This window comes from Salvelinus alpinus, chromosome 35 (assembly GCF_045679555.1).
Source record: "Salvelinus alpinus chromosome 35, SLU_Salpinus.1, whole genome shotgun sequence".
In the NCBI taxonomy this organism is placed as follows: Eukaryota; Metazoa; Chordata; class Actinopteri; order Salmoniformes; family Salmonidae; genus Salvelinus; species Salvelinus alpinus.
The window spans coordinates 19056470-19083225 of NC_092120.1; the positions used below are offsets into that span (position 1 = coordinate 19056470).

General features: G+C 44.0%; 1 protein-coding gene across 1 annotated transcript in view; it reads left to right on the forward strand.

The window, feature by feature from the left end:
- Positions 1 to 1877: 1877 nt before the first annotated feature.
- The window catches only part of LOC139564133 (uncharacterized), a 52707-nt gene continuing 27828 nt past the window's right edge, over positions 1878 to 26756 (forward strand). Inside the window, exons 1-2 of the mRNA XM_071383352.1 lie at positions 1878 to 1998; positions 5276 to 5643. Coding sequence (XP_071239453.1) covers positions 1878 to 1998; positions 5276 to 5643 — 489 coding nt within the window. The remainder of the gene's footprint in view (positions 1999 to 5275; positions 5644 to 26756) is intronic.

Consider the following 26756-nt stretch of genomic DNA (forward strand, 5'->3'; position numbering starts at 1 on the left):
CCAGAGGACAAACCATTCAGATCTTTTGTTTTTGAGGTCACTCTCTTTTCAATGGGTTTTCATTGGGAATCCAGATTTCTAAGGGACCTTCCTGCAGTTCCTATCGCTTCCACTGGATGTCAACAGTCTTTAGAAATTGGTTGAGGTTTTTCCTTTGAGAAATGAAGAAGTAGCCATGTTCAGAATGAGGCTCCAGTGAAGTTTACTGTTTGTTAGAGGCGCGTGACCAGAAAGCATGCTACACATTGTTTTCCTCCGGTATTGAACACAGATTATCCCGTCTTCAATTTTATCGATTATTTACGTTAAAAAAGAATTAAAGTTTTATTACAAAAGTAGTTTGAAATGTTTGGACAAAGCTTACAGGTAACTTTTGAGATATTTGGTAGTCACGTTGTGCAAGTTGGAACCGGTGTTTTTCTGGATCAAACGCGCCAAATAAATGGACATTTTGGATATATATTGACGGAATTAATCGAACAAAAGGACCATTTGTGATGTTTATGGGACATATTGGAGTGCCAACAGAAGAAGCTTGTCAAAGGTAAGGCATGAATTATATCTTTATTTCTGCGTTTTGTGTCGCGCCGGGAGGGTTGAAAAATTATGGTCTGTGATTGTTAGCTGGGGTGCTATCCTCAGATAATAGCATTGTTTGCTTTCGCCGTAAAGCATTTTTTAAATCTGACACGTTGGCTGGATTCACAACAAGTGTAGCTTTAATTTGGTATATTGAATGTGTGATTTCATGAAAGTTACATTTTTATAGTAATTTATTTGAATTTGGCGCTCTGCATTTTCACTGGATGTTGGCCAGGTGGGACGCAACCGTCCCACATATCTCAGAGAGGTTAAGAAGAAACAGAGACAGTCTGTTGCACAGCTTGGCATTCTGTTTATTCAATACAGACGTTATTAGTGTTAAATTACCAAGTATAGGAATAACAGTGTCATTATAGCTGCATTTTCAGAAATGACTAAATACACTTGTTTTGCTTTCAGAGCACATGCACAGGGGTTTGGACTGGATCAGTTTGACATCCAATCTCTCTTGTAGTCTACAAATATATAAAACAATTCCACATCGAATATAAACAATAAGACTCCTGGGGGCGTGGCTTTCAGATAGTAATGTTAAGCTACCCGTGAGAGTAAATGTCATTCCTATTCATCATGTTAAGTTTGTACACTGAAAATTTCTATTTTCCTTTAATGTTTTTGCACATTACACATTTTTATATAAAATTTATAACATTCTTTTAAAAATATTATAAAGCAAAGTGGTAACTATCTCAACATTGGGATATGCATAGGAACTCATACTCTTATATATGCCTCATAAAAGCTACAAAAAAGTACCTTAACATGTGATGACAATAGAGCTGAACAGATTAACCAGAATGACATTTACTCTCACGTGTGGCCCAAAAAAATTATCTGGAAGCCACACCCCCACTAAGCCAAGCCTACAGTCTTCAAAGAAAACAACCCTTTCTAAGTGACCCAACTGGCTGGGTCAAAATAACAGTATGGCTTGTCATACCATTACTTTTGGCATTCACAGTATTACTAATGTACAATAGTGTACACATTCACACTGTTGACTTCACAAGTGTATGAGGGAATGAGATTGATTCAATGTTATATGAATGAAGACATCGTTCAATCTGAATCAGCACAGTCAGCAATGAACTGACTAACATTGTCAGTTCATAGTCTGTTTAGATTCAGCTCAATAGGTTCAGATTCAGTTCAGATTCAGATCAGGGCCAGTTTCCGATTCAGCTCAATAAATTCAGATTCAGTTCAGAGACGGGTCCAATTCAGCTCTTCACAATCATAGACTCACAGCTCTGCCTAAATGTGACGGTTCAGTCATGCAGTCGTGCAAGCAGCCATGTCATCAGTCTGGGGGCGGTCAGTCTGTGTCGGCTGCTGCTGCTGCTGAGGGAAAGACCCCATGCCTTTCCTTCTCCTTCCACTCCTCTGCACTCACACGTTAGTCAAATCAGCCCATTACGTGCTCTGTTGGGCATGTTTAGCTTTTTATATCCATCCCCGGCGTCAACAAATCAATGAATTTGAAAAAATGGGAGGGGAAGGGATGACACACAGACTCCAAGCAGAGGGGTTCTTTTTCACAGTAGATGTGAGAGCATCAGTGTCAGTGTTTGTTTGTTTATTCATGTTTCCCACCATCAGTGTTCTGCCTAAGACAGCTAGGGCTATTACTGTAATTACCCAGTTCACTGTAGAAGCTGTCACAAGACATTGAGAAAGAGGAAGTAAACTTGTAAACTAGAACATGCTAACACTAATCCGCACGCAAACCTCGTCAAAATGGATCGCAAAATGATTTTGACGTGAATCAGAATCACGTTTATTGTTTATTTTAAGAGGAAAATATTGGCAAACATATTCTTACATGGATATACTAATTTTTAGCTAAAACATTATAGCCTGGCTGGCTGCAATTTTATGTATTTTGGGTTTGTGTTCACGTTATGGGGACATCCTGCATTACAGGGACTTACCGGATGTAGGATCTTAATTTGATCACCCTGATGCAGGAGAACTTTCCTGCAATGCAGGAAATTAAAACTTACAGTGTATTTGAGGTTTAAAAAGGCTTCTGAAGTTTGTCATTTCCAAATTTCAGACTTGATTTTCCTTCACGATCAACCCTTACAAAAATGTCCATTAATTATAATTCACGTAAGAATGATAATTTCTTGTTATTTTGCTACTGTAGCAAACTGGTTTTAATTAAGATCCTACATCTGTAGGCAAGCTTTCATACAGCGGCATTACAGCGACATACAAATAACGTCCCAAATGGCGCCATATTCCCTGGCCCTAGTCAAAAGTAGTGGCTATATAGGGTATATGGTGCCATTCTGAACACAACCTGAGTTGAGGAAGCAGGACATGGTTCAGATACAACACACACAGTCACGGATGGCCTGGCTAAGTGGTGCTACTGTTGAGCTGAAGGCTGGATCACCATAGCCATTGCCAGCAGGCTGTGAGGGGAGTGAGTGGTTGAACACTGTAATCAGTGTGAGGCACTCACAGAGAGACGCAGCGAGACACACAGGGAGCCATATAACCAGACACATAGCGAGTCATAGCGGGACACAGTGAGTTAGTCCCAAATGGCACCCTATTCCCTATATGGTACACTATGGTGTATATGGTACACTACTCTTTACCAGGGCCTGTAGGGCGTATAAGCCCCAAGGTAGTGCACTATATAGGGAATAGGGAACCATTTGCAACCCAGCCACAGAGACGTGAGGCGCCAAGATGCACATTAAAGCCAATGACCAGGCAGACAGGCCACAGGGACAAACAAAGAGAGTGTCACTCCTGGATTGGAGCACTAAAATGAGAGGCGGATCTGACAAATGACTATGTAACAATAGATGTGTGACTGTGTGTAAGGCTGGGAGCAAGAGATGGAGAGTTTTTAGATGTGTTTGTATGTGTTGCAATTATGTAGGCTCTTGCGCCTTAGCTGTAGCATAACCCCAGAGCATTTCACATCCTGTCAATCACTCAGACTGGCGCAGAGAGAGAGAGAGAGAGAGAGAGAGAGAGAGAGAGAGAGAGAGAGAGAGAGAGAGAGAGAGAGAGAGAGAGAGAGAGAGAGAGAGAGAGAGAGAGAGAGAGAGAGAGAGAGAGAGAGAGAGAGAGAGAGAGAGAGAGAGAGAGAGAGAGAGAGAGAGAGAGAGAGAGAGAGAGAGAGAGAGAGAGAGAGAAAGAGTGGCTGCTCCCTTGAGTCTGTGGGTAGGGCAGCCCCTCGGGCACAGTTGGCATGCAGCTGGGCACCCTCACTCACTCTCCAGGGCACCCTGTGTGCCAACGCTCTGCCATGCCTCAGAGAGAGGAGAGGTCGACTGGAGAAGGAGAAGTGTGTGCGTGTGTGTGTTTGCTTTGGTTTATTTTGGTTTATTTGGTTTTTTCGGATCCCCATTAGCTTTTGCCGAAGCAGCAGCTATTCTTCCTGGGGCTAACACAAAAACATAAAACATCACAAGTAACAGAACATTGATACACTGATAGACAAGAACAGTTACACAAATTTAAACTACAACGATATACAAACAATTCAACAAAATAATAATGTGTGTGTAGATTGTGTTTTAGAGTGTGTTTGTGTCATTTCACAGTCCCTTTTGTGCAATGAGATGTTTTTTAGAGGTCATTTCTCTGTTTTCTTGAGTAATTGGAGATGTAAGACAGTCCCATGCGATCATGGTTCTGTATAATACTATGCGTTGATGTGAATTTATATTGGACTTGGGGACTGTGAAAAGACCTGGGTTATTAAGGCACCTGAATGTATGGGTGTCTGAGCTGTATGTTATTTGATCATGCAGACAGTCTGGAATTTTCATCACAGAAGCAGTTAATCTCTCATCAACCCTCAACCAGGAAAGACTGGTGTGCTGCTTTGTTTTGAGCCAGCTACAGCTTAGCTAAGTCTTTCTTTGCTGCACTTGAACATATTACCGGACAGTAATCAAGATGTTACAAGACCAGAGCCTGAACAACTAGTACAGTTGATTTTTGTGTAAAAAACACAGAACATATTTTTATAACAGACATACACCTCCCCATATTCACAACAACGGTGTGACTCGTTTCAGGAAACTAGGTGTATGTCACAAGTCAGTACTTCACAGGAGAGCCATTTGAACATGCATTTTTTGGCAGAAATGTCTTCTGGAACATGTGAACTTTCAGGTGCCTTAATAACCAACTTGAATGCCATCTGGAAATACGAATAACATGGTAATAAAAAGTCCAGGCAGCAGAAAATAGACCCTAACATATATTGCTGTAGTTGGTGCTGTATATTAACTAATATACATGGGTTTATGCTCCCCCAAATAAAAACCACAAAGACTGTGGGAAAGCCCCATATGCAAGATTTTAATTTCTATGACTCACATGGTGGAGGAACATACTGCCTGTAGCCTACTGTACATGGTGGAGGAACATATTGTCTGTACCCTACTGTACATGGTGGAGGAACATGTTGCCTGTACCCTACTGTACATGGTGGATGAACAGATTGCCTGTAGCCTACTGTACATGGTGGAGGAACATATTGATCACCACATTCTTTTGGAGAGATTGGAAACCCAAATTGGTCTACACGGACATGTTCTGGCCTGGTTTAGATCTTATCTGTCGGAAAGATATCAGTTTGTCTCTGTGGATGGTTTGTCCTCTGACAAATCAACTGTAAATTTTGGTGTTCCTCAAGGTTCCGTTTTGGGACCACTATTGTTTTCACTATATATTTTACCTTTTGGGGATGTCATCCGGAAACATAATGTTAACTTTCACTGCTATGCGGATGACACACAGCTGTACATTTTGATGAAACATAGTGAAGCCCCAAAATTGCCCTCACTGGAAGCCTGTGTTTCAGACATAAGGAAGTGGATAGCTGCAAATGTTCTACTTTTAAACTCGGAAAAAACAGAGATGCTTGTTCTAGGTCCCAAGAAACAAAGAGATCTTCTGTTGAATCTGACAATTAATCTTGATGGTTGTACAATCGTCTCAAATAAAACGGACCTCGGCGTTACTCTGAACCCTGATCTCTCTTTTGACGAACATATCAAGACTGTTTCAAGGACAGCTTTTCTCCATCTACGTAACATTGCAAAAATCAGAAACTTTCTGTCCAAAAATGATGCAGAAAAATGTATCCATGCTTTTGTCACTTCTAGGTTAGACACTGCAATGCTCTACTTTCCGGCTACCCGGAAAAGGACTACATAAACTTCAGTTAGTGCTAAACACGGCTGCTAGAATCTTGACTAGAACCAAAACATTTGATCATATTATTCCAGTGCTAGCGTCTGCCTACCCATGTGAGAGACGCAGACTCTGTCTCAACCTTTAAGTCTTTATTGAAGACTCATCTCTTCAGTAGGTCCTATGATTGAGTGTAGTCTGGCCCAGGAGTGTGAAGGTGAACGGAAAAGCACTGGAGCAACGAACCGCCCTTGCTCTCTCTGCCTGGCCGGTTCCCCTCTCTCCACTGGGATTCTCTGCCTCTAACCCTATTACAGGGGCTGAGTCACTGGCTTACTGGTGCTCTTCCATGCTGTCCCTAGGAGGGGTGCGTCACTTGAGTGGGTTGAGTCACTGACGTGATCTTCCTGTCTGGGTTGGCGCCCCCCCTTGGGTTGTGCCGTGGCGGAGATCTTTGTGGCCTATACTCGGCCTTGGTAAGTCTCAGGATGGTAAGTTGGTGGTTGAAGATATCCCTCTAGTGGTATGGGGGCTGTGTTTGGCAAAGTGGGTGGGGTTATATCCTGCCTGTTCGGCCCTGTCCGGGGGTATCGTCGGATGAGGCCACAGTGTCTCCCGACCCCTCCTGTCTCAGCCTCCAGTATTTATGCTGCAGTAGTTTATGTTGTCGGGGGGCTAGGGTCAGTCTGTTATATCTGGAGTATTTCTCCTGTCTTATCCGGTGTCCTGTGTGAATTTAAGTATGCTCTCTCTAATTCTCTCTCTCTTTCTCTCCTTTCTTTCTTTCTTTCTTTCTTTCTTTCTTTCTTTCTTTCTTTCTTTCTCTCTTTCTCTCTCTCTCTCTCTTGGAGGACCTGAGCCCTAGGACCATGCTTCAGGACTACCTGGCCTGATGTCTCCCTGCTGTCCCCAGTCCACCTGGCCGTGCTGCTGCTCCAGTTTCAACTGTTCTGCCTGCGGCTATGGAACCCTGACCTGCTCACCGGACGTGCTACCTGTCCCAGACCTGCTGTTTTCAACTCTCTAGAGACAGCAGGTGCGATAGAGATACTCTGAATGATCGGGGTGCTGACCTGTTGCACCCTCGACAATCACTGTGATTATTATTATTTGACCCTGCTGGTCATCTATGAACATTTGAATATCTTGGCCATGTTCTGTTATAATCTCCACCTGGCACAGCCAAAATAGGACTGGCCACCCCTCATAGCCTGGTTCCTCTCTAGGTTTCTTCCTAGTTTTTCCTAGCCACCGTGCTTCTACACCTGCATTGCTTGCTGTTTGGGGTTTTAGGATGGGTTTCTGTACAACACTTTGAGATATCACTTGATGTAAGAAGGGCTTTATAAATCAATTTGATTTTTGATATTTGATATTGATATTGTCTGTAGCCTATTGTACATGGTGGAGGAATATATTGCCTGTAGCCTACTGTACATGGTGGACAAACATACTGCCTGTAGCCTACTGTACATGGTGGAGGAACATACTACCTGTAGCCTACTGTACATAGTGGAGGAACATATTGCCTGTAGCCTATTCATAGTAAGCTGTAAGTGGCACTTCACTTTTCATATGGAAAACGTCTGCGAGAATTTTTCTACAATATTCACAACATATTGACACAATTACAATCTTTATAGAATAAAAATCTAATTTCATCAATTACATGTGGAAGTACGTATTTGAGTGAATATTAGCAAGCCAGCAGATGAAACAGAAAGTGAATTCTCTCCTCCCTCTCTCCCCGGTTTTAGCTTGCCATCTAGCTGGCTAGGTTTAGGATATTTTCTAACCCACATCAACGACAAACTTAACTATGTTATCGACATATGGAAGTACACAAACAAAATCGAGCTCACTGATTTTTCTACCAAATTCATTCAGAAAAAGAGGTAGAGGATAGCTAGCTATGGCAAGCTAACGCTGGCAGATGCCTCTTCAACAAGAAGCAACTGTAACAACATTGATCCTAAGATTAAAAATAAAAAGAATCCCATTGAGCTAAATCCGAATGCACCCCTCCAAAAGAAAGCATGGCTCTGGGCTTTTCCGAATTGCCCCCAGATCCAGGATCGGATCCATGGGCGAAATGAGGTTTATCCTGCACTCTGCAGGCTGTGTAGAAAACTCCCCCGGAGCCACAGAATGGTTGAATTCGTTACCGCAAATAGTTAGCAATTTGGGAATGTTTTCTTGGGGTCCTCTAAGTTACTATTATATGCATTTCTGTCATTGAGAAATAAGTGGAACACTCCCTTTACGTTTGTGTGTGTGTATGTGTGTGTGTGTCTATGTGTGCCATCATGCTTGTGTACGTGTGTGTATGCTTGCTTATGTACATCTTTGTGGATGCTTGTGTGTGTGTGTTTGTGTGTGTGTGTAGTGCCGCTTCATCAAAAACAACAACCCTGCTGTACATATCTGTGTCCATGGAATCATTTCAACAGTGCCATTGTTGCTCAGCGGGACCGTTTACAGCTCACTGCTTGCATAATGATACCAATAGGGTGACTGGGAGGAGGAGGATTGTGTACCATCTCCGTCTCTCCCTTCTTTCGGGCACGCTCACCTTCTCTCTCGGTCCCACCCACCCACACTCACGCACTTTACCCACAATCACCACCTTTACACCCCTCCATCCCTTCCTGTGCCCCTTATGCCAGGCAAACTCACATCTGCCCTGGCATGACTCTGTGGGCACACTGCAGAGCCTGAGAGGAGCCCTGAGAGGAGCCCCCAGCTCCCTCCACGGCTGAGTGGTGCTGATTACACCCCTACCTCCACTCTCGCCCCATCCTCCCCCAACCCCTCAGTAGTTCAGCTCCACACATGGCACACACACACGCACGGCGCAGGCCAGGCAGCAGTGGGCACGCTCTTTTCTCCTTTTTTACAGGCCTCGGTTCATTTTACGCTTGGGCTTTTTTATTCAACCACAGGGCCGTTTGTGTCTGCCATGCTGGCTTTTACAGGGGAGAGAGACACCCTGGTCCTAGCGGTGCGGTCTGGAGGCGCAGGAAACTTGCCATACCCATAATGTGCATCCTCAATGACACCCTATTACCTATATACAGTAGTACGCTACTTTTGACCAGGACAGATAGTGCTATGGTGAAAAGTAGTGCACTACAAAATAAAAATAGGGTGCTATTTGTGATGTAGCCATACACACACATTGGTAGAGGACTGGCTAGCTAGTGAATAGGGAGGGTAATATTTGGGTAAGGCACGCACGCGATGCCTTCATTCAGTACATAGACACAGTACCAGACCTGGGTTCAAAAACGATTTGAAATCTTTCTAATACTTTTAGAGCCGGTTTCCCGGACACAGATTAGGCCTAATCCAGGCCTAACCTGAGGTTCTCCATTGAGCATGCTTTTTATTCAAACACTACATGTTTGTGTAAGTTGTGTGTTTGAAGCCGAGTGTGTGAGGATCCCTGCTGTGCAACATACCTACAGTCTCTCAAAATACATTCTTGCCATACCCAGGCAATAAAAAACCCTTACCTCCAAATCCCCTCGGCAGAGAACAGAGAAACAACAAACTATGAGTAAAGCAACACTATTAAAGAGGCAATTTGTGATTGGTACATCTATTTTTTTTAAATTCATGATATATATCCATTGATTCTTGAAGAATATCATTTATAAACGCCTCATGAGCTTAGTTCAACTGTCGTACCCCATCAGAACGCAAAATATACGCTTGTTTTACTCCCTTGTTTGTAAAAAGAAAAAATGTATGATGGTCATGGATGGTCAGTCTTTGCATCCATAGACAAAGTCTGTCTATGAATTTGAGTGGTTATATTTCTTCAGCCCTATCCCTCAGCTGTTCAATCCCAGATTGTCCCATTAAAGACAAATGAACTGTGTTACTCAATCACAACCCAAAATATAAGATTGTTTTACTCCATAATTTGTGAACAATGTAATTGTAAACAAACTTTAAAGTTTTAAAACATTGTTAAAGCTATCATATTGATCATATTGGTTAGTCCTTGCAATCATTACACTGTCTATACATTTGAAAGCGGTTCCATTTCTCCAGCCCCATCGCTCCGTTGTTAACCAAAAAGAAGTGGTGGGATGTTTTCTTGTTTTTTGTTTGAATCCTAGATTGCCCCTTTAAAGGGGCTTGCTTGTGTGCCAGATTCTTAATCGGTACACATGTAAGCCATTAAAACAACACTTTCAATTCTGCTGGATAAGCTGGAGACAGAGGGGGATAGGCAGCGAGACAGAGCAATTCAGAGACAGACCGAAACTTGAATTGAATTGAATTGAGAGAGAGAGAGAGGCAGGCCAAGTGTTTCTCTTCTGTGAGTCTATATAAACCTCAAAGTGTCATCAGAGAGGCTGGGGTGTTGTCTGGGAAGATCAGCACTCTCACACAGTATTTGAAAGCATGCGTGTGTGTGTTTGTGTGCACAGAGCACTGTCCCAACAGTGACAGTCCCCCACTGTTGGCCAGGCACTCCTCTACTTCCTCATTCTGTTTTTACATGGCTAGAAGTGCCGACTGGGTACAACTCCCAAACTACAACAGTCCTGTATGAGCTTCTGTCTTCCTCCGCCTCTATATCAATGTTTCTCTATCTGTGTTATTCTCTCACTCCCCTATCTTTCTTTCTCTCTGTCTTTGCATCTCTGGACCTCTAATTGATGTAGTTCTGTTCTGGAGCTGTTCTTGTCTATTAATGTTCTCTATTATGTCATGTTTCATGTTTTGTGTGGACCCCAGGAAGAGTAGCTGCTGCTTTAGCTAATGGGGATCCTAATCAAATACTAAAAATACTCTCTCTCTTTATCTCATCCTTTTCTTTCCCTCTGTGTCTCTCATCCTATCTCTCTTTTCATCTCATCTCTCCCTCTCTATTTATCTCTCTCTCGCTCGCTCTCTCCCTCTCTCTTTAGCTCTGTCCTCTTGAAGGGCCTGTGAACTTCTTACAGGCCTCATATCAGTGGGACGGGGGATTTGAAGTGGCAGCATGAAGGGGCCGACACTGCTCAGGGGGGAGCGGAAAGTCATTCAGACCTTCTCTGGACGCGCGCCAAAATATTCACCCTCTCCTCTTCCTCTCTGCTGCTGCTCCTTTTGATGCTACTGATGAGGGTTAAGATGTTGTACGCTTGTGTTTATTTATCCCTCCGTCAATCACTTTATGGCACACACACATACACACACACAAACAGTAAATCCTTTGAAAACCTTTTTTTCTCTCTCTTTATATATTGTCTCTGTGTGTTTGTGTGTCTTTGTGTCTGCCTGTCTGTTTGTCTGCTGTCCATCTCTTCTGCTCTCTCTCACACCTTCTCCTCCTTCTCTCTGTCCAGTGTTGGTCAGCATCTCCCACCCTCCCACTGTGCTAGTCAGTGTGGACCCAGCCAGTGTGCTGTGTGTGTGGTGCTGGGGGGGTAACAGAGCAGGGTCATCGGAGAGGCAGCAGGGTCCACTGAATAATACATTGACATGCTTCACAGATGTCCTTATTCACACTGACATTAAAGGGCTGACAGTCTCTCCCCTGCCACACTTTGTGACCCTCAACAGCACAAAACCAAAGGGACAGAGAAGCTGAGGGCTGACCGCGGTACTGCAGGCATTGTTAGCAGAAAACAGGATAGTAAATGGAAACAAGACGATCTTCATGGTCAATCTTATGTGTAAATACATATTTTTTAAGACAATCATTACACCAATAATTGCTTCTATTAACCCAGATGTATGTCCTTGAATCGATTTTTAGTTATTTATCGCACACAGAAGTTGTAAGGATAATTTAGTTGCTGACAGAAGCCTGTAGTACCCCTGTCGGCCTTCAACTTGAGGTACTTAATTTTTTTAATGTTTTATTTTTATTTCACCTTTATTTAACAAGGTAGGCCAGTTGAGAACAAGTTCTCATTTACAACTGCGAGCTGGCCAAGATAAAGCAAAGCAGTGCGACAAAAACAACAACACAGAGGTACACATGGGTTAAACAAACGTACAGCCAATAACACAATAGAAAAAGTCTATGTACAGTGTGTGCAAATGTAGTAAGATTAGGGAGGTAGGCAATAAATAGGCCATAGAGGCGAAATAATTACAATGTAGCATTAACACTGGAGTGATAGATGTGCAGATTATGATGTGCAAGTAGAGATACTGTCGTGCAAAAGAGCAAAAAAACAATATGGGGATGAGGTAGTTGGGTGTGCTATTTACAGATGGGCTGTGTACAGGTACAGTGATCGGTAAGCTGCTCTGACAGCTGATGCTTAAAGTCAATGATTTTTGCAATTCGTTCCAGTCATTGGCAGCAGAGAACTGGAAGGAAAGGCGGCCAAAGGAGGTGTTGGCTTTGGGGATCACCAGTGAAATATACCTGCTGGAGCGCGTGCTATGGGTGGGTGTTGCTATAGTGAACAGTGAGCTGAGATAAGGCAGATTTTTACCTAGCAAAGACTTAGATGACCTGGAGCCAGTGTGTTCTGCGACGAATATGTAGCGAGGGCCAGCCAACGAGAGCATACAGGTTGCAGTGGTGGGTAGTATATGGGGCTTTGGTGACAAAACGGATGGCACTGTGATAGACTTCATCCAATTTGCTGAGTAGAATGTTGGAGGCTAATTTGTAATAGCTTTGACATCGCCGAAGTCAAGGATTGGTAGGATATTCAGTTTTACGAGGGTATGTTTGGCAGCATGAGTGAAAGATGCTTTGTAGGAAGACGATTCTAGATTTAATTTTGGATTGGAGATGCTTAATGTGAGTCTGGAAGGAGAGTTTACAGTCTAACCAGACACCTAGGTATTTGTAGTTGTCCACATATTCAGAACCGTCCAGAGTAGTGATGCTAGTCGGACGGGCGGGTGGGGGCAGCAATCGGTTGAAGAGTATGCATTTAGTTTTACAAGCATTTAAAAGCAGTTGGTGACCACGGAAGGAGTGTTGTATGACATTGAAGCTCGTCTGGAGGTTTGTTAACACAGTGTCCAAAGAAGGGCCAGATGTATACAGAATGGTGTTGTCTGCGTAGAGGTGTATCAGAGAATCACCAGCAGCAAGAGCGACATCATTGATATATAGAGAGAAAAGAGTCGGCCCGAGAATTGAACCCTGTGGTGATTGACAGAGTCGAAAGCCTTAGCCAAGTCGATGAAGACGGCTGCACAGTACTGTATTTTATTGATGGCGGTTATGATATCGTTTAGGACCTTGAGCGTGGCTGAGGTGCACCCATGACCAGCTCGGCATCCAGGTTGCATAGTGGAGAAGGTAAGGTGGGATTCGAAATGGTCGGTGATCTGTTTGTTAACTTGGCTTTCGAAGATTTTAGAAAGGCAGGGCAGGATGGATATAGGTCTATAACAGTTTGGGTCTAGAGTGTCTCCCCCTTTGAAGAGGGGAATGACCGCGGCAGCTTTCCAATCTTTGGGGATCTCAGACGATACGAAAGAGAGGTTGAACAGGCTAGTAATAGGGTTGCAATAATTTTGGCGGATAATTTTAGAAAGAGAGGGTCCAGATTGTCTAGCCCGGCTGATTTGTAGGGATCAAGATTTTGCAGCTCTTTCAGAACACCAGCTGTCTGGATTTGGGTGAAGGAGAAGCGGGGGGGGGCTTGGGCAAGTTTCTGCGGGGGGTGCAGAGCTGTTGGACGGAGTAGGGGTAGCCAGGTGGAAAGCATGGCCATCCGTAGATAAATGCTTAATGAAATGATCGATTATCGTAGATTTATCTGTGGTGACAGTGTTTCCTAGCCTCAGTGCAGTAGGCAGCTGGGAGGAGGTGCTCCTATTCTCCATGGACTTTACAGTGTCCCAAAACTTTTTGGAATTAGTGCTACAGGATGCAAATTTCTGTTTGAAAAAGCTAGCCTTAGCTTTCCTAACTGACTGTGTATATTGGTTCCTGACTTCCCTAAAAAGTTACATATCGCGGGGGCTATTCGATGCTAATGGAGTATGTCATATGATGTTTTTGTGCTGGTCAAGGGCAGTCAAGGCTGGGGTGAAGCAAGGGCATATCTATACATTTTTTGAACGGGGCATGCTTATTTAATATGGGGAGGAAAGCACTTTTAAAGAGCAACCAGGCATCCTCTACTGATGGGATGAGATCAATATCCCGCTCCAGGATACCCCGGCCTGGTTGATTCGAAAGGCATGCTCGCTGAAGTGTTTTAGTAAGCGTTTGACAGTGATGAGAGGTGGTCGTTTGACCTGCGGACCTTTTACGCACGCAGGCAATGAGGCAGTGATCGCTGAGATCCTGGTTGAAGACAGCAGGGGTGTACTTAGAGGGCAAGTTGGTCAGGATGATATCTATGAGGGTGCCCATGGTTACAGATTTAGGGTTGTACCTGGTAGGTTCCTTGATAATTTGTGTGAGATTGAGGGCATCAAGCTTAGATTGTAGGACGGCCGGGGTGTTAAGCATATCCCAGTTTAGGTCACCTAACAGTACAAACTCTGAAGATAGATGGGGGGCAATCAATTCACATATGGTGTCCATGTCACGCCCTGACCTTAGAGATCCTTTTTATGTCTCTATTTTGGTTGGTCAGGGCATGAGTTGGGGTGGGCATTCTATGTCTGGTGTTCTATGTTGTCCTTGTTTTGTATTTCTATGTGTTTGGCCTGGTATGGTTCCCAATCAGAGGCAGCTGTCTATCGTTGTCTCTGATTGAGAACCATACTTAGGTAGCCTGTTCCCACCTGTGTTTGTGGGTAGTTGTTTTCTGTTTAGTGTGTGTCGTCACCTTACAGAACTGTTCGTTTGTCGTCTTTTGTTGTTTTGTTCAGTGTTCAGTTCATTTAATAAAATATGAACACTTACAACGCTGCACCTTGGTCCTCTTCTCCTTCTCCCGACGACGTTCGTTACAGTCCAGGGCACAAATGGGAGCTGAGGGGGTCTATAAAAGGTGGCAATGGTGAGAGACTTATTTCTGGAAAGGTTTTTAAAAGTAGAAGCTCGAATTGTTTGGGCACAGACCTGGATAGTATGACAGACTTCTGCAGGCTATCTCTGAAGTAGATTGCAACTCCGCCCCCTTTGGCAGTTCTATCTTGTCGGAAAATGTTGTCGTTGGGGATGGAAATTTCTGAATTTTTGGTGGCCTTCCTAAGCCAGGATTCAGACACGGCTAGGACATCAGGGTTGGCAGAGTGTGCTAAAGCAGTGAATAAAACAAACTTATGGAGGAGGCTTCTGATGTTAACATGCATGAAACCAAGGCTTTTACGGTTACAGAAGTCAACAAATGAGAGCATCTTGCAAATAGGTGTGGTGCTGGGGGCAACAGGGCCTGGGTTAACCTCTACATCACCAGAGGAACAGAGGAGGAGTAGGATAAGGGTAAGGCTAAAGGCTGTAAGAACTGGTCGTCTAGTGCGTTGGGGACAGAGAATAAAAGGAGTAGATTTCTGGGCGTGGTAGAATAGATTCAGGGCATAATGTACAGACAATGGCATGGTAGGATGTGAGTACAGTGGAGGTAAACCTAGGCATTGAGTGACGATGAGAGCGGTTGCGTCTCTGGAGGCACCAGTTAAGCCAGGTGAGGTCTCCGCATGTGTGGAGGGTACGACAAAAGAGCTATCTAAGGCATTTAGGGCGGGGCTGGGGGCTCTATAGTGAAATAAAACAATAATAACTAACCTAAACAGCAGTAGACAAGGCATATTGACATTTGGGAGAGGCATGAGTAGCCGAGTGATCAATGAGCAGCAATAGGTGAGTCAGGGGGCCGTTCGGTAGTCGCTACTACGCTAGGCGAGCTGGAGACACAGCAATTCAGAAAGCTAGCAGGCCATGGCCAGCAGATGGATCTTCGGCGACGTCGCCACAGAAAAACTGTTGAAACCACCTCGGACAAATGAGAGAGGCAGCACTGCGGCAGTCTGCAATGTCACTTCCTGGAGTAGCTCAAACTGCACATGTTATGTCGCCATGAGAAGCCATCTTAACCAATTTAATTTGGCTTCGATGCGCTATTGCATCTTCACATTGTAATGAATGGTGTCATGTGATCAATGACAGACAGAAAGAAAGCTAAGCGGGAAACTGGGACCTGTTTTCCAATACCCGACCGACCGACCGACCGACCGACCGACCGACCGACCGACCGACCGACCGACCGACCGACCGACCGACCGACCGACCGACCGACCGACCGACCGACCGACCGACCGACCGACCGACCGACCGACCGACCGACCGACCGACCGACCGACCGACCGACCGACCGACCGACCGACCGACCGACCGACCGACCGACCGACCGACCGACCGACCGACCGACCGACCGACCGACCGACCGACCGACCGACCGACCGACCGACCGACCGACCGACCGACCGACCGACCGACCGACCGACCGACCGACCGACCGACCGACCGACCGACCGACCGACCGACCGACCGACCGACCGACCGACCGACCGACCGACCGACCGACCGACCGACCGACCGACCGACCGACCGACCGACCGACCGACCGACCGACCGACCGACCGACCGACCGACCGACCGACCGACCGACCGACCGACCGACCGACCGACCGACCGACCGACCGACCGACCGACCGACCGACCGACCGACCGACCGACCGACCGACCGACCGACCGAGCCGACCGACCGACCGACCGACCGACCGACCGACCGACCGACCGACCGACCGACCGACCGACCGACCGACCGACCGACCGACCGACCGACCGACCGAAAGAAAGAAAGAAAGAAAGAAAGAAAGAAAGAAAGGCAGACACATCGGAGCCTGACGAACAGCGTCGATTATAGAGGTGTGGACCACAGCGAGACCGTGGTGAGCAACCCAGCAGCCCCACTCATAAATCCTGTCACTGCCTCCTCGCGACCCGCCATTCATCCTCTCCATTCTCTCTCTCTCTCTCTCTCTCTCTCTCTCAAACAAGGTGCAAGAGACTAAAGGTCAACACTGAGACATACAGAGCGAGAGAGAGAGAGAGACATGGAGAGAGAGAGACAGACAGAGAGAGAGAAGGAGAGAAACAGAGGGAGAGAGAGGAAGAGGAAGTGAGAGAGGGATAGGGAGGACGGAGATGAGGGGGTAGAGAGAGGGATAGGAAGGAGGGAGAAAGAGGGAGATGAGGGGGTAGAGACAGAAGACAGACAGAAATGTGAAGTGGAGAAAGAGAGCGAGGAGCAGGGTTGGGGAGTAAATTATGTTATCTGTTATAGTACATGTAAGGTATTACAAAAAATGGTAACTGTAATCCCATTACGTTACCACCCAAAATATTGTAAACAGATTACAGATACTTTTGAAAAACTAGATGACTTCGAGGAATACTTTTTAATTCAGAAAGGATGTTTGGGGAAAAATCTTTGACACTTCTGTTTTCTCAAAGACATTCAAATCAGCATTGAAAAAAGGCGCAAGTTTAAGTTTGTTCCACCTGAGCGAGTCTGACCACAAGTCAGAGACCACTATGATGACACACCAAATGTGTTTGATAGATCGTGAGAAAAGAGCAGGAATGGGCTTTTGTAGGCTACAGTCCAAGCTATGTCTTCCAATGGTGCGACTGCTGTCGGAATCCCAAGATTATCCAACTTGAATAAACGCTTGGAGGTAAGGATGACAGTAGAGGTTTAGTCTACGGCGATACGGATATCACTTATTATTGATATCTACATAGCGCATTGATGTGAATCACACTGCTGCTCTCTCATTTAGCTATTTGCGCCTTACGGATTGTGGTTGTTGTGGATGGCTGTTCACAAATCTAAATGTGTATTTGAACCCAATAGCGGTTGAATTCAAGAAGTTTAAGCTGCCTATCAATCACTGTTTTTAAAACCAGTGGACAGCCAGTGAAAAATGCGCTCTTGCAACAGCTGCACAGTGCGGATCCCAGCCTGTGGAATAAAAGTGGTGCTTATATTGCTCAATCTAATTCATGTTGTTAAAAAAAAAATCCATAGGCCTAATGGACACATGTTCAAACTCGTACACTTTTGAAAGACTTAAAGGGGCAATCTGTAGTTGCTACATCCATTTTTGGATTTATAAATCATATATAAAAATACTGTAAATATCTCCATTGATTCTTGAAGAATATAACTTATAAATGCATCATGAACTTAGTTCAACTGTCACACTCCATGAGAACCCAAAATATAAGCTTGTTTTTTCCCAATGTTTGTAAACAAGGTAAATGGAAACAAACACTGTATAGACTCATAACGTGGTTAAAACAATAATTTGGATATCATGATTGGTCAGTCCTTGCATCCATAGCTCTGTCTAATCTGAGAACGGTTGCATTTCTCCAGGCCCATCTCTCAGCTTTTAACCAAAACAGAGGCGGGGCGACAATTTTGTTATTGTTTCATGTGCGGATTTACCCTTTTTAGATAAAAAAATATGTAACATTTATTTAAGGAAGCAATTCAGTTAAGAACAAATTCTTATTTACAATGAAGGCCTACCAAAAGGCCTCCTGCCTTTGGCTGGGATTTTTTTTAAATTATAAAATAAAAATATAGGACAAAACACACATCACGATAAGAGAGACAACACAACGCTACATAAAGAGAGACCTAAGACAACAACATAACATAGCAACACAACATGACAACAACATGGTAGCAACAGCTGCAGATTGTCAAGATATCAAAGTGTCACCAACAAAAAGGTCAACAATAGGCCTATAGCAAATGCAGCATATGGCATTCATTTTTCACATGTAAATAGCACTTTTCAGTAGTGCTCAAAGCATAACATTTCATGAGCGCCGCATTTATTTTTCAACTCGAATTGAATGAGCCCAATCAGTCCTCCATGACAACAAAATCATAAACAACAGAGTAGGGCTGGCTAATAAGTCCTTAGTTTTGGGGTTATGCTCAGGTAAAACAATTTGGCTAATCTATACTTCCATATTTTCAAATCCTATTATTGAAGATCAAGGGGTATAACAATTATTGTAATGGCTGGAATTCTGATAGACTTTGTTTTTATGTAGAGATATACTGTCATTTTATCGTATTTGTATATGGAGTAGAAAGTGGTGGGTTACAAGAAACCTACATAACCAACCCATAAAGTAACATTTAACATCATATATGTATCAAATATGTAAACTTTAACATAGATTTAGCCTGCAATAGATGTTGTTCAATTGTAATCTAAAGTAATCTAAAAGTAACTGAATGCAATCAGATTACGTTACTGAGTTTGGGTAATCCAAAAGTTACGTTACTGATTACAATTTTGGACAGGTAACTAGTAACTGTAACGGATTACATTTAGAAAGCAACCTACCCAACCCTGGAGAGGAGGTGGTAGAGGAGAGGGGGTAGACATAGGTGACAGAGAGAAAAGAGGAAGAGAGAAAGAGCGGCACATGGAGAAAGACAGACAGAAAGGGGAGAGAGAAAGAAAAATATATAGGAAAAAGACAGAGATTTGAGAGACAGAGGGAAAAGGCTATATTAATATTCACAGACTCCCAGCACATCCTAAATATTTTATTACTTCCAGCTGTTTGATGTTAAGGAGGCTCACCAGAGACGCACCACACACACACAAACACACAAATAGACACGCATGCACCAACACACACACCAATTGAGTATCTTTCTTTCAGGAGTACTGTCTTATTTATTTATTTATCAATTTATTTATTTATTTATTCATTATTTGTTGGGTTGACTTCCTTTTATTCTTGAGCTCATTCCAAGGGGAGAGTGAGCATACATTCATCTCCTGATGAGAGCAGGGATTAATTCAGAACAGGCGCATCCAAACCCCTCCCTCTCTCTGTCTCTTTCTCCCTCTCTTTAGCCCTCTCTCTCTGCCTATCCCCTATTCCTCTCCTTTCCTTGTCTCCCACCTGTGCACCCCACACAACCATTCAGTCACCTCTCCACATTCTTCCCCCCTCCGATATATATATATATTACCCTGTGTTCCCGGCCTGTTAATTAGCAGATTGTTAATGAGGCTCTAAAGACAGATCTTAAGTCCCAAATGGTACTATCTTCCCTATACAGAGCCCTATAGACCCTGGGCAAATGTAATGCACTACATAGGGAGCCATTTGGGATTCAGCCAGAGACACAGAGAGTGTTGCGTGGTGCGCTGCGCTCTCAGGGCGGCAGGGAGAAGGGGAGGGTGACTTTGGACCAAATGTCTGTTTTTCTAAACAGGCTTAGCTAGCCGTCTGTTCCTCTGATGTGTGTGGTTGTGTGTCTCTGATGTAGGGTTCTTAGTGAAACATCCCCTCGGGACCATAGCTATGGTGTTCTCTCTTTTGTAGCTCCTTTTCATGTCTTCTTAAAACTCACGGTGTCCTGTCAGTTCACAAAGTTTGGCACCGATTCACAGCATGCCTAAATAAGGAACATTCATTCGTATTATTGAAATATTGAAAAGGGTCAACTTATTTTTGGGGATGCATTCATAAGAGTTATCGGTTCATTTGAGCAATGTTGTCCTTTCTGGAGAAATGAAGCGAGGTTTTTTTTTAACAGTAAGAGTAACACAGTCAAAGTTAATACCCTTTTCACTGCTGAGTTGACCCAAACCGTACCATGCTGCTTCTGATAATTTATTTTCACTGTTCTATCCAGCCACTGGATCCAGCAACTATGGTGGGTGAATAACCAGGCCACTCCAGCTAGGCTTGGCTCAGTAGTGTTAAAATAGCAAATGTAGTACTTATCTCCTCCTATATATGCTGTTCATTGGCTCTTTGAGTCCTTCCAAGCAGTTTTTCTTATGCATCCCATTTTGAGTAGTTACTACCTGCATGTTAAAGGACTTCCTGATTTGGTTCATTAGGAAATGCTAGCAGCCATGAGTGAATTCAAACATGAGTTGGTTTCAGGCTGTGGTTTGATGTGGGTGTCTTGTGTGTGTGTTCGCAGGTGGGAAGATTCAGCCTAATTATTTAGCGAATTAGCTTTAACAGGCTGGTGTGCAACAGTGACAATATTGGTTTGAATTTGGATAGCCTATCTCCCGGGCTATTTAGGGACCGTCAATAAATTACACAATGTAAATGTAACAATATTTTTATGTTGCACACCTTGTAGTTCACATTAAATGCTTTCATTATTTGTATATGAATTCATAAAATGTATAGTTGGTTTGGGGTTTTTAAGTCATTGAAATTTGGATCTATTGCTGTACCATATACTTTGCGTAATTTACCTATGGTACCCAACTAGCCCCAAAGGGATATCCAAAACTAAATTTACCGTGGCCATGACGATTAGGTTGCGTGCAGCTGCACTCCAAATTGATGATTACTTGTCTGCTGCCAACTGTGGGCATGTGGGCAGGATTGAAACAAACCTAACCTTCATTTACATTTTGATGCAGTCACGACCACAAGTCTCACAAAACTTCGTTTTAGACGAGGCTGACTTTATGACCAAAATTATCCTATTTACACTTTGTAGTCCACTTTGACAGTAGAATAAATGTTTCTTAGTCATATCGATGCCACGTAGGCTGTTTTCTAAATGAGAAGTTGGGTTTTAGGGGCAGCTGCTCTTTAAGCCTGGTAAAGCTATCAGCACTGTTGAAACAAATGCAATTATCAATCTCTTACATTAGCCTACTCCTCAGAACATATCGTGAGAAAACACTACACTACGTGGTCAAAAGTATGTGGACATCCTCATCGTCGAACATCTCATTCCAAAATCATGGGCATTAATATGGAGTTGGTCCCCCCTTTGCTGCTATAACAGCCTCCACCCTTCTGGGAAGGCTTTCCACTAGATGTTGTAACATTGCTGCGGGGACTTTCTTCCGTTCAGCCACAAGAGCATTAGTGAGGTCAGGCACTGACGTGGGCGATTAGGCCTGGCTCGCAGTCGGCATTCCAATTCATCCCAACGGTGTTCGATGGGGTTGAGGTCAGGCCAGTCAAGTTCTTCCACGCCGATCTCGACAAACCATTTCTCTATGGACCTCTTTGCACAGGGGCAGTGTCATGCTGAAACAGGAAAGGGCCTTCCCCAAACTGTTGCCACAAAGTTGGAAGCACAGAATCATCTAGAATGCCATTGTATGCTGTAGTGTTAAGATTTCCCTTCACTGGAATTAAGGGGCCTAGCCCCAGACCATTATTCCTCCACCACCAGACTTTACAGTTGGCACTATGCATTGGTGCAGGTTGCTTCCTCCTGGAATCCGCCAAACCCAGATTAGTCCGTCAGACTGCCAGATGGTGAAACGTGATTCATCACTCCAGAGAACGCTTTTCCACTGCTCCAGAGTCCAATGGCGCAAGCTTTACACCACTTTACACCACAGCTTGTGTAACCTACCACTTTACTGGCGGAGCCGCTGTTGCTCCTAGACTATCCACTTCACAATAACAGCACTTACAGTTGACGGGCAGCTCTAGCAGGGCAGAAATTTGACGAACTGACTAGTTGGAAAGGTGTGATGATGCCATGTTGAAAGTCACGGAGCTCTTCAGTAAGGCCATTCTACTGCCAATGTTTGTCTATGGAGATTGCATGGCTGTGTGCTCGATTTTTATACACCTGTCAGCAACGGGTGTGGCTGAAATAGCCAAATCCACTAATTTGAATGGGTGTCCACATATTTTTGTATATGTAGTGTATGTTGTGAAAATGTCAACTTTGCAACATCGACAAGGCAGCACGCAACATTTCTCCCTCCCCTCCCTTTCCGTTTTTGTTTGGTCTGGGTGGTGTCTTGACCACAAAAATTTTAATAATGAAACAAAACGAGTCAAACAAAGTGGCCTCGGAGGAGCTGCCTCCGATGGGATGCATCCCAAATGGGACACTAAACCATGTATAGTGCACTACTTTTGACCAGGGCCCATCTATTCCTATATTGGGAATAGAGTGCCATTTGGGACGCACCCATGCTGCCCCCAGACACCCAACCCAAACGAGAGCATGAGCTCCCTATCCCCACCCGGAGACCAGCTGCACCGCAGACCAGCTTCACCCCTTTTAACAGCACCATATTTCCCAAAATGTATCAGCCTTAGATCCGCACCCACTCCGAAGCTCCGCTAAAATCTCTGATAAATGGACAGTTTTTCACATTTCTTCACATTTTCTCCTGAGGAATATTATATATATTGGGGAGTGTGGGCTGCTGTCTGTCCACTGAGATCATTTATTGGCGGGAGAGAGACAGGCGGATCTAGCAGGTTGTTAATAATTGTGATAGACTGGACCTCACACTCTCGCTCAATCACCCTGGTCAGCCTCACACTAGGGCTAGTGCGGAGAGAGGGAGAGAGAGTGGAGAGGGACAAAAGCAGAGGGGGAGAGAGAGAGATAGACATAGAGAGGGGGAGAGAGAGAGAGGAAGGAGAGACAGAGAGACGGAGAGAAAGAAAAAATAGAAATGAGAGAGAAGGAGAGAGAAGACAGACAGAGATGGAGAAAGAGAGTGGGAGTGATGGAAGTGTGGTAATAGGAGTTAAAGAGAGAGGGACTGAGAGAGATGTGGAAGGGAAACTAATCGGTAGAGAGTGTAAAGGGAGATTGATTTTGAATTAAGATTTGATGATCAGAGAAGCTACGTGACCTCTGTGAGCGACTCTGCTTTGAACATACAGGAATGACTAAGAACAGGTGTAGAAGAGACACCGAGAGGTTCAGAGGCATTGGAAGGAATAGAGGGATGGGCGATAGAAGGATAGGGATAAAGGAGGAGAGGTTTGCCAATGCTGAAAGTCTGACAGAACACTGACACGTGAGAAAGTAGAGGAGAGAAACTAGATGGATGTGAGGGCATCCATCTCACACTGCACTGAGGGGCATACTTGTGTGTGTGTGTGTTTGTTTGTGTGCTTTTTTGTGTGTGTGTGCACTAGCTTTCTCCAGCAGGACCTCAGATCAAAACCGCAACCCCCCCCAACCCACTCTCCCTCTCTCTCCACCCCCTCTCTCATTAAAAACTGCAGGCTCTAGCTTCTAATTAAATCCCACTTGAAAAGTCTTAAAGTCAGACTCAGATTGATTCAATTTGCATTTCTGAACAGGGAACATTGCCTAAAAGGATTAATAAATTGAACGAAAAAATGCCTCTTTTTGCACCGCACAGTCCTGGCTTGTAACACAACATCCAAGAGAAATATCCCCCTCAACGAGACATAGTACGCTTTATCCAACATATGCTCCCACCCTCTGTCTCTCTCCCTGGAAGCAATGTTGGTAAGTCTGTGTGGCTCCCAGTCTGTGGAGTAGCTTGGGGTCCTTGGAGGCACATTGGAGGGGGAACACACACACACACTTTTTGAATAGTTTTGTGCATATGGAGAGAGTATCTGTGTGTGTGTGTGTATGTGTGTGGCGTGTGTGTGTCTGCCAGTATGCTCAGAGTGACAGGAAGCCACAGCGGGATCCATACTTCTCTGCTCAAGGCCGGTGGATGTGAATACGGCCTTTGGCAGGTGCAGACCTGCACTGTAGAGACGTGTGTTTGGTGCAAAAAAAATATGATTGGAGACGATTGAAATAGACGTTTTGAGACAATTTGAAATAGATTTCATGAAAAATGTGAGACGACAAAATGTCTTGCCTTCAGAAATAGAACACACACATGCCAACATACAGTACCTTGTATGAAGAAGTATAGGAGGTATAAAGGAGACATACATCCATACTACACAGTGGCCTAGTGTCTGGCTAGGAAAGCTGATCTAGCATCAGGTCCCCCTTTGTCCCTGTCATTTTATTCATGATGATCTAAAAGGCTAAACTGATCCTAGATCAGAAGTCCTATGCTCTGAGACTGTTTATGAGCACCATGTGTGGGCCATGAGAGGAGCTGGGGAGTAGCATTAGAGCTCACTGGCCACACACTGGTTTAATCAACACTGCTCCATGTCATTTCAACAACAAAAACTCCACGTCTTCCCTTCTGATGACATTGAATCCAACGTGGAAAACTGATTGGATTTTCAAAAAGTCCTCAACCTAAAGGAATATATTTATTTATTTTACCAACATTTAACCTTTTATTAATCCAATGACATGGTTAAATGTTTTGTTGATTTTACTTTTAAATAATGTTCGTTGACAACTCAAAGTTCAATCAAAACTAGACGTTGGATTGACGTTTGCGCCCAGTGGGCTGGAGAAGCCAAACCATCAGTGTTCTTTGGTAAGAAAACTGGCTTATATATAATGGCTGATGGATTTTCATAGACTATGAGTAGTTCAGTGGTGGGATTATTCAATAAACTGCAGAGGCAACTCAGACCACATGTGACATGTAGTACCTAAGATTCCAAGTAACTGTATTTGAAGTATTTCTCTGTGTGTGTGTGTGTGTGTGTGTGTGTGTGTGTGTGTGTGTGTGTGTGTGTGTGTGTGTGTGTGTGTGTGTGTGTGTGTGTGTGTGTGTGTGTGTGTGTGTGTGTGTGTGTGTGTGTGTGTGTGTGTGTGTGTGTGTGTGTGTGTGTGTGCGTGTGTGTGTGAAATGTAGACCCTAAACTACAAAGACACTCAATGGCAGTCTAATTCCTCCAGTGATATTGAACGCCACCCCGGGAGAGGATCTTAGCTCTGATATGATGAACATGTGAGCAGGGGAGGGACACACGGGACTGTATTGAGCCCCATAATTGTATTCATTATAATCTAAAAGGCGAAACTGATCCTGGATCAGCACTCCTACTGTGAGACTATTTGTCAATATGGGCCATTGTGTGCCAATCTGGGGGGAATAATCCTCCAATAGGCTTCTTTTTCTTTTTTTTTACCTGGGGATTACCGGAATTTTGCAACCCTAATTCATATGTATAGTTGAAATAAGAGTATGTACACGGTGAGGAAAGAGAGACAGTATCAGCAGTTTTTTTTAAGCAAGACAACACTGACCTCTAGTGTTCTGGACTTATAATGACATGTATTGTATTGTAAATCAACTACAACAGTTCTGCGCAATCAAACCTGCTATGGCCGCGTATCTGATTCTGGATCCTTTTACTGTTTAATATCTATCCTCTTGCCTTGTCACTTTATCCCTACCTACATGTACATGTCTACCTCAATTACCTTGTACATCGACTTGGTACTTACCCTGTGTATATACACTGAGTGTACAAAACATTAAGCACACCTTCCTAATATTGAGTTGCACACCCCCCTTTTTCCCTCAGTACAGCCTCAATTGGTCGGTGCATGGAGTCTACAAGGTGTAGAAGAGTTGAGTCCAATGCTTCCCACAGTTGTGTCATGTCGGCTGGATGTCCTTTGGGTGGTGGACCATTCTTGATACACATGGAAAACTGTGGAGCGTAGAAAACCCCAGCTACGTTGCACTTCTTAACACAAACCGGTGCGCCTGACACCTACTAGCATAACCTGTTCAAAGGCACTTAAATCTTTTGTCTTGCCCATTCACCCTCTGAATGGCACACATACACAATCCATGTCTCCATAGAGCCCCACAGTGGAGATGTCATAATACCCATAAAACCTAGCGGTCAAACAGAGAAATGGGCCAAATCATTTTTCTACCATTCATTTTTTCTCATAGGGGATTTTAGAAACACTTAACATAAGGGCTGTGTTTTCGTGTAGGCTTACCTTGAGGTGACGTTTTGATAATCATGTAAATCTCTCTCGGACAAGTTGACTTTTGTCAATATATTTGTCTCTACTTAGTCTCAGATTAGAAAAGCTAATTAGCATTAAAGTAGACCTCATGCATAACTACAAATCCCTGCAAGTCATCTCTAGCTGATACTTTTGCTAACAGGATTTGTGTCTATTTAAAACTTGCGCAAGACAGTTCACAGAATTGTACCTTTAAAGAAATGTAGCCTATTTATTCATTACTACACTTAGCTAACATGAGATATTAGACCTTTGCCTGGATTCGGCAGTCTCGTCCAAATCATCATGATATTTGTAGTTCTTTAGCAGCTAGCAGCTAGCAGCTAATTAGCATTTTTTTTGGGGGGGGGGGTAAATACA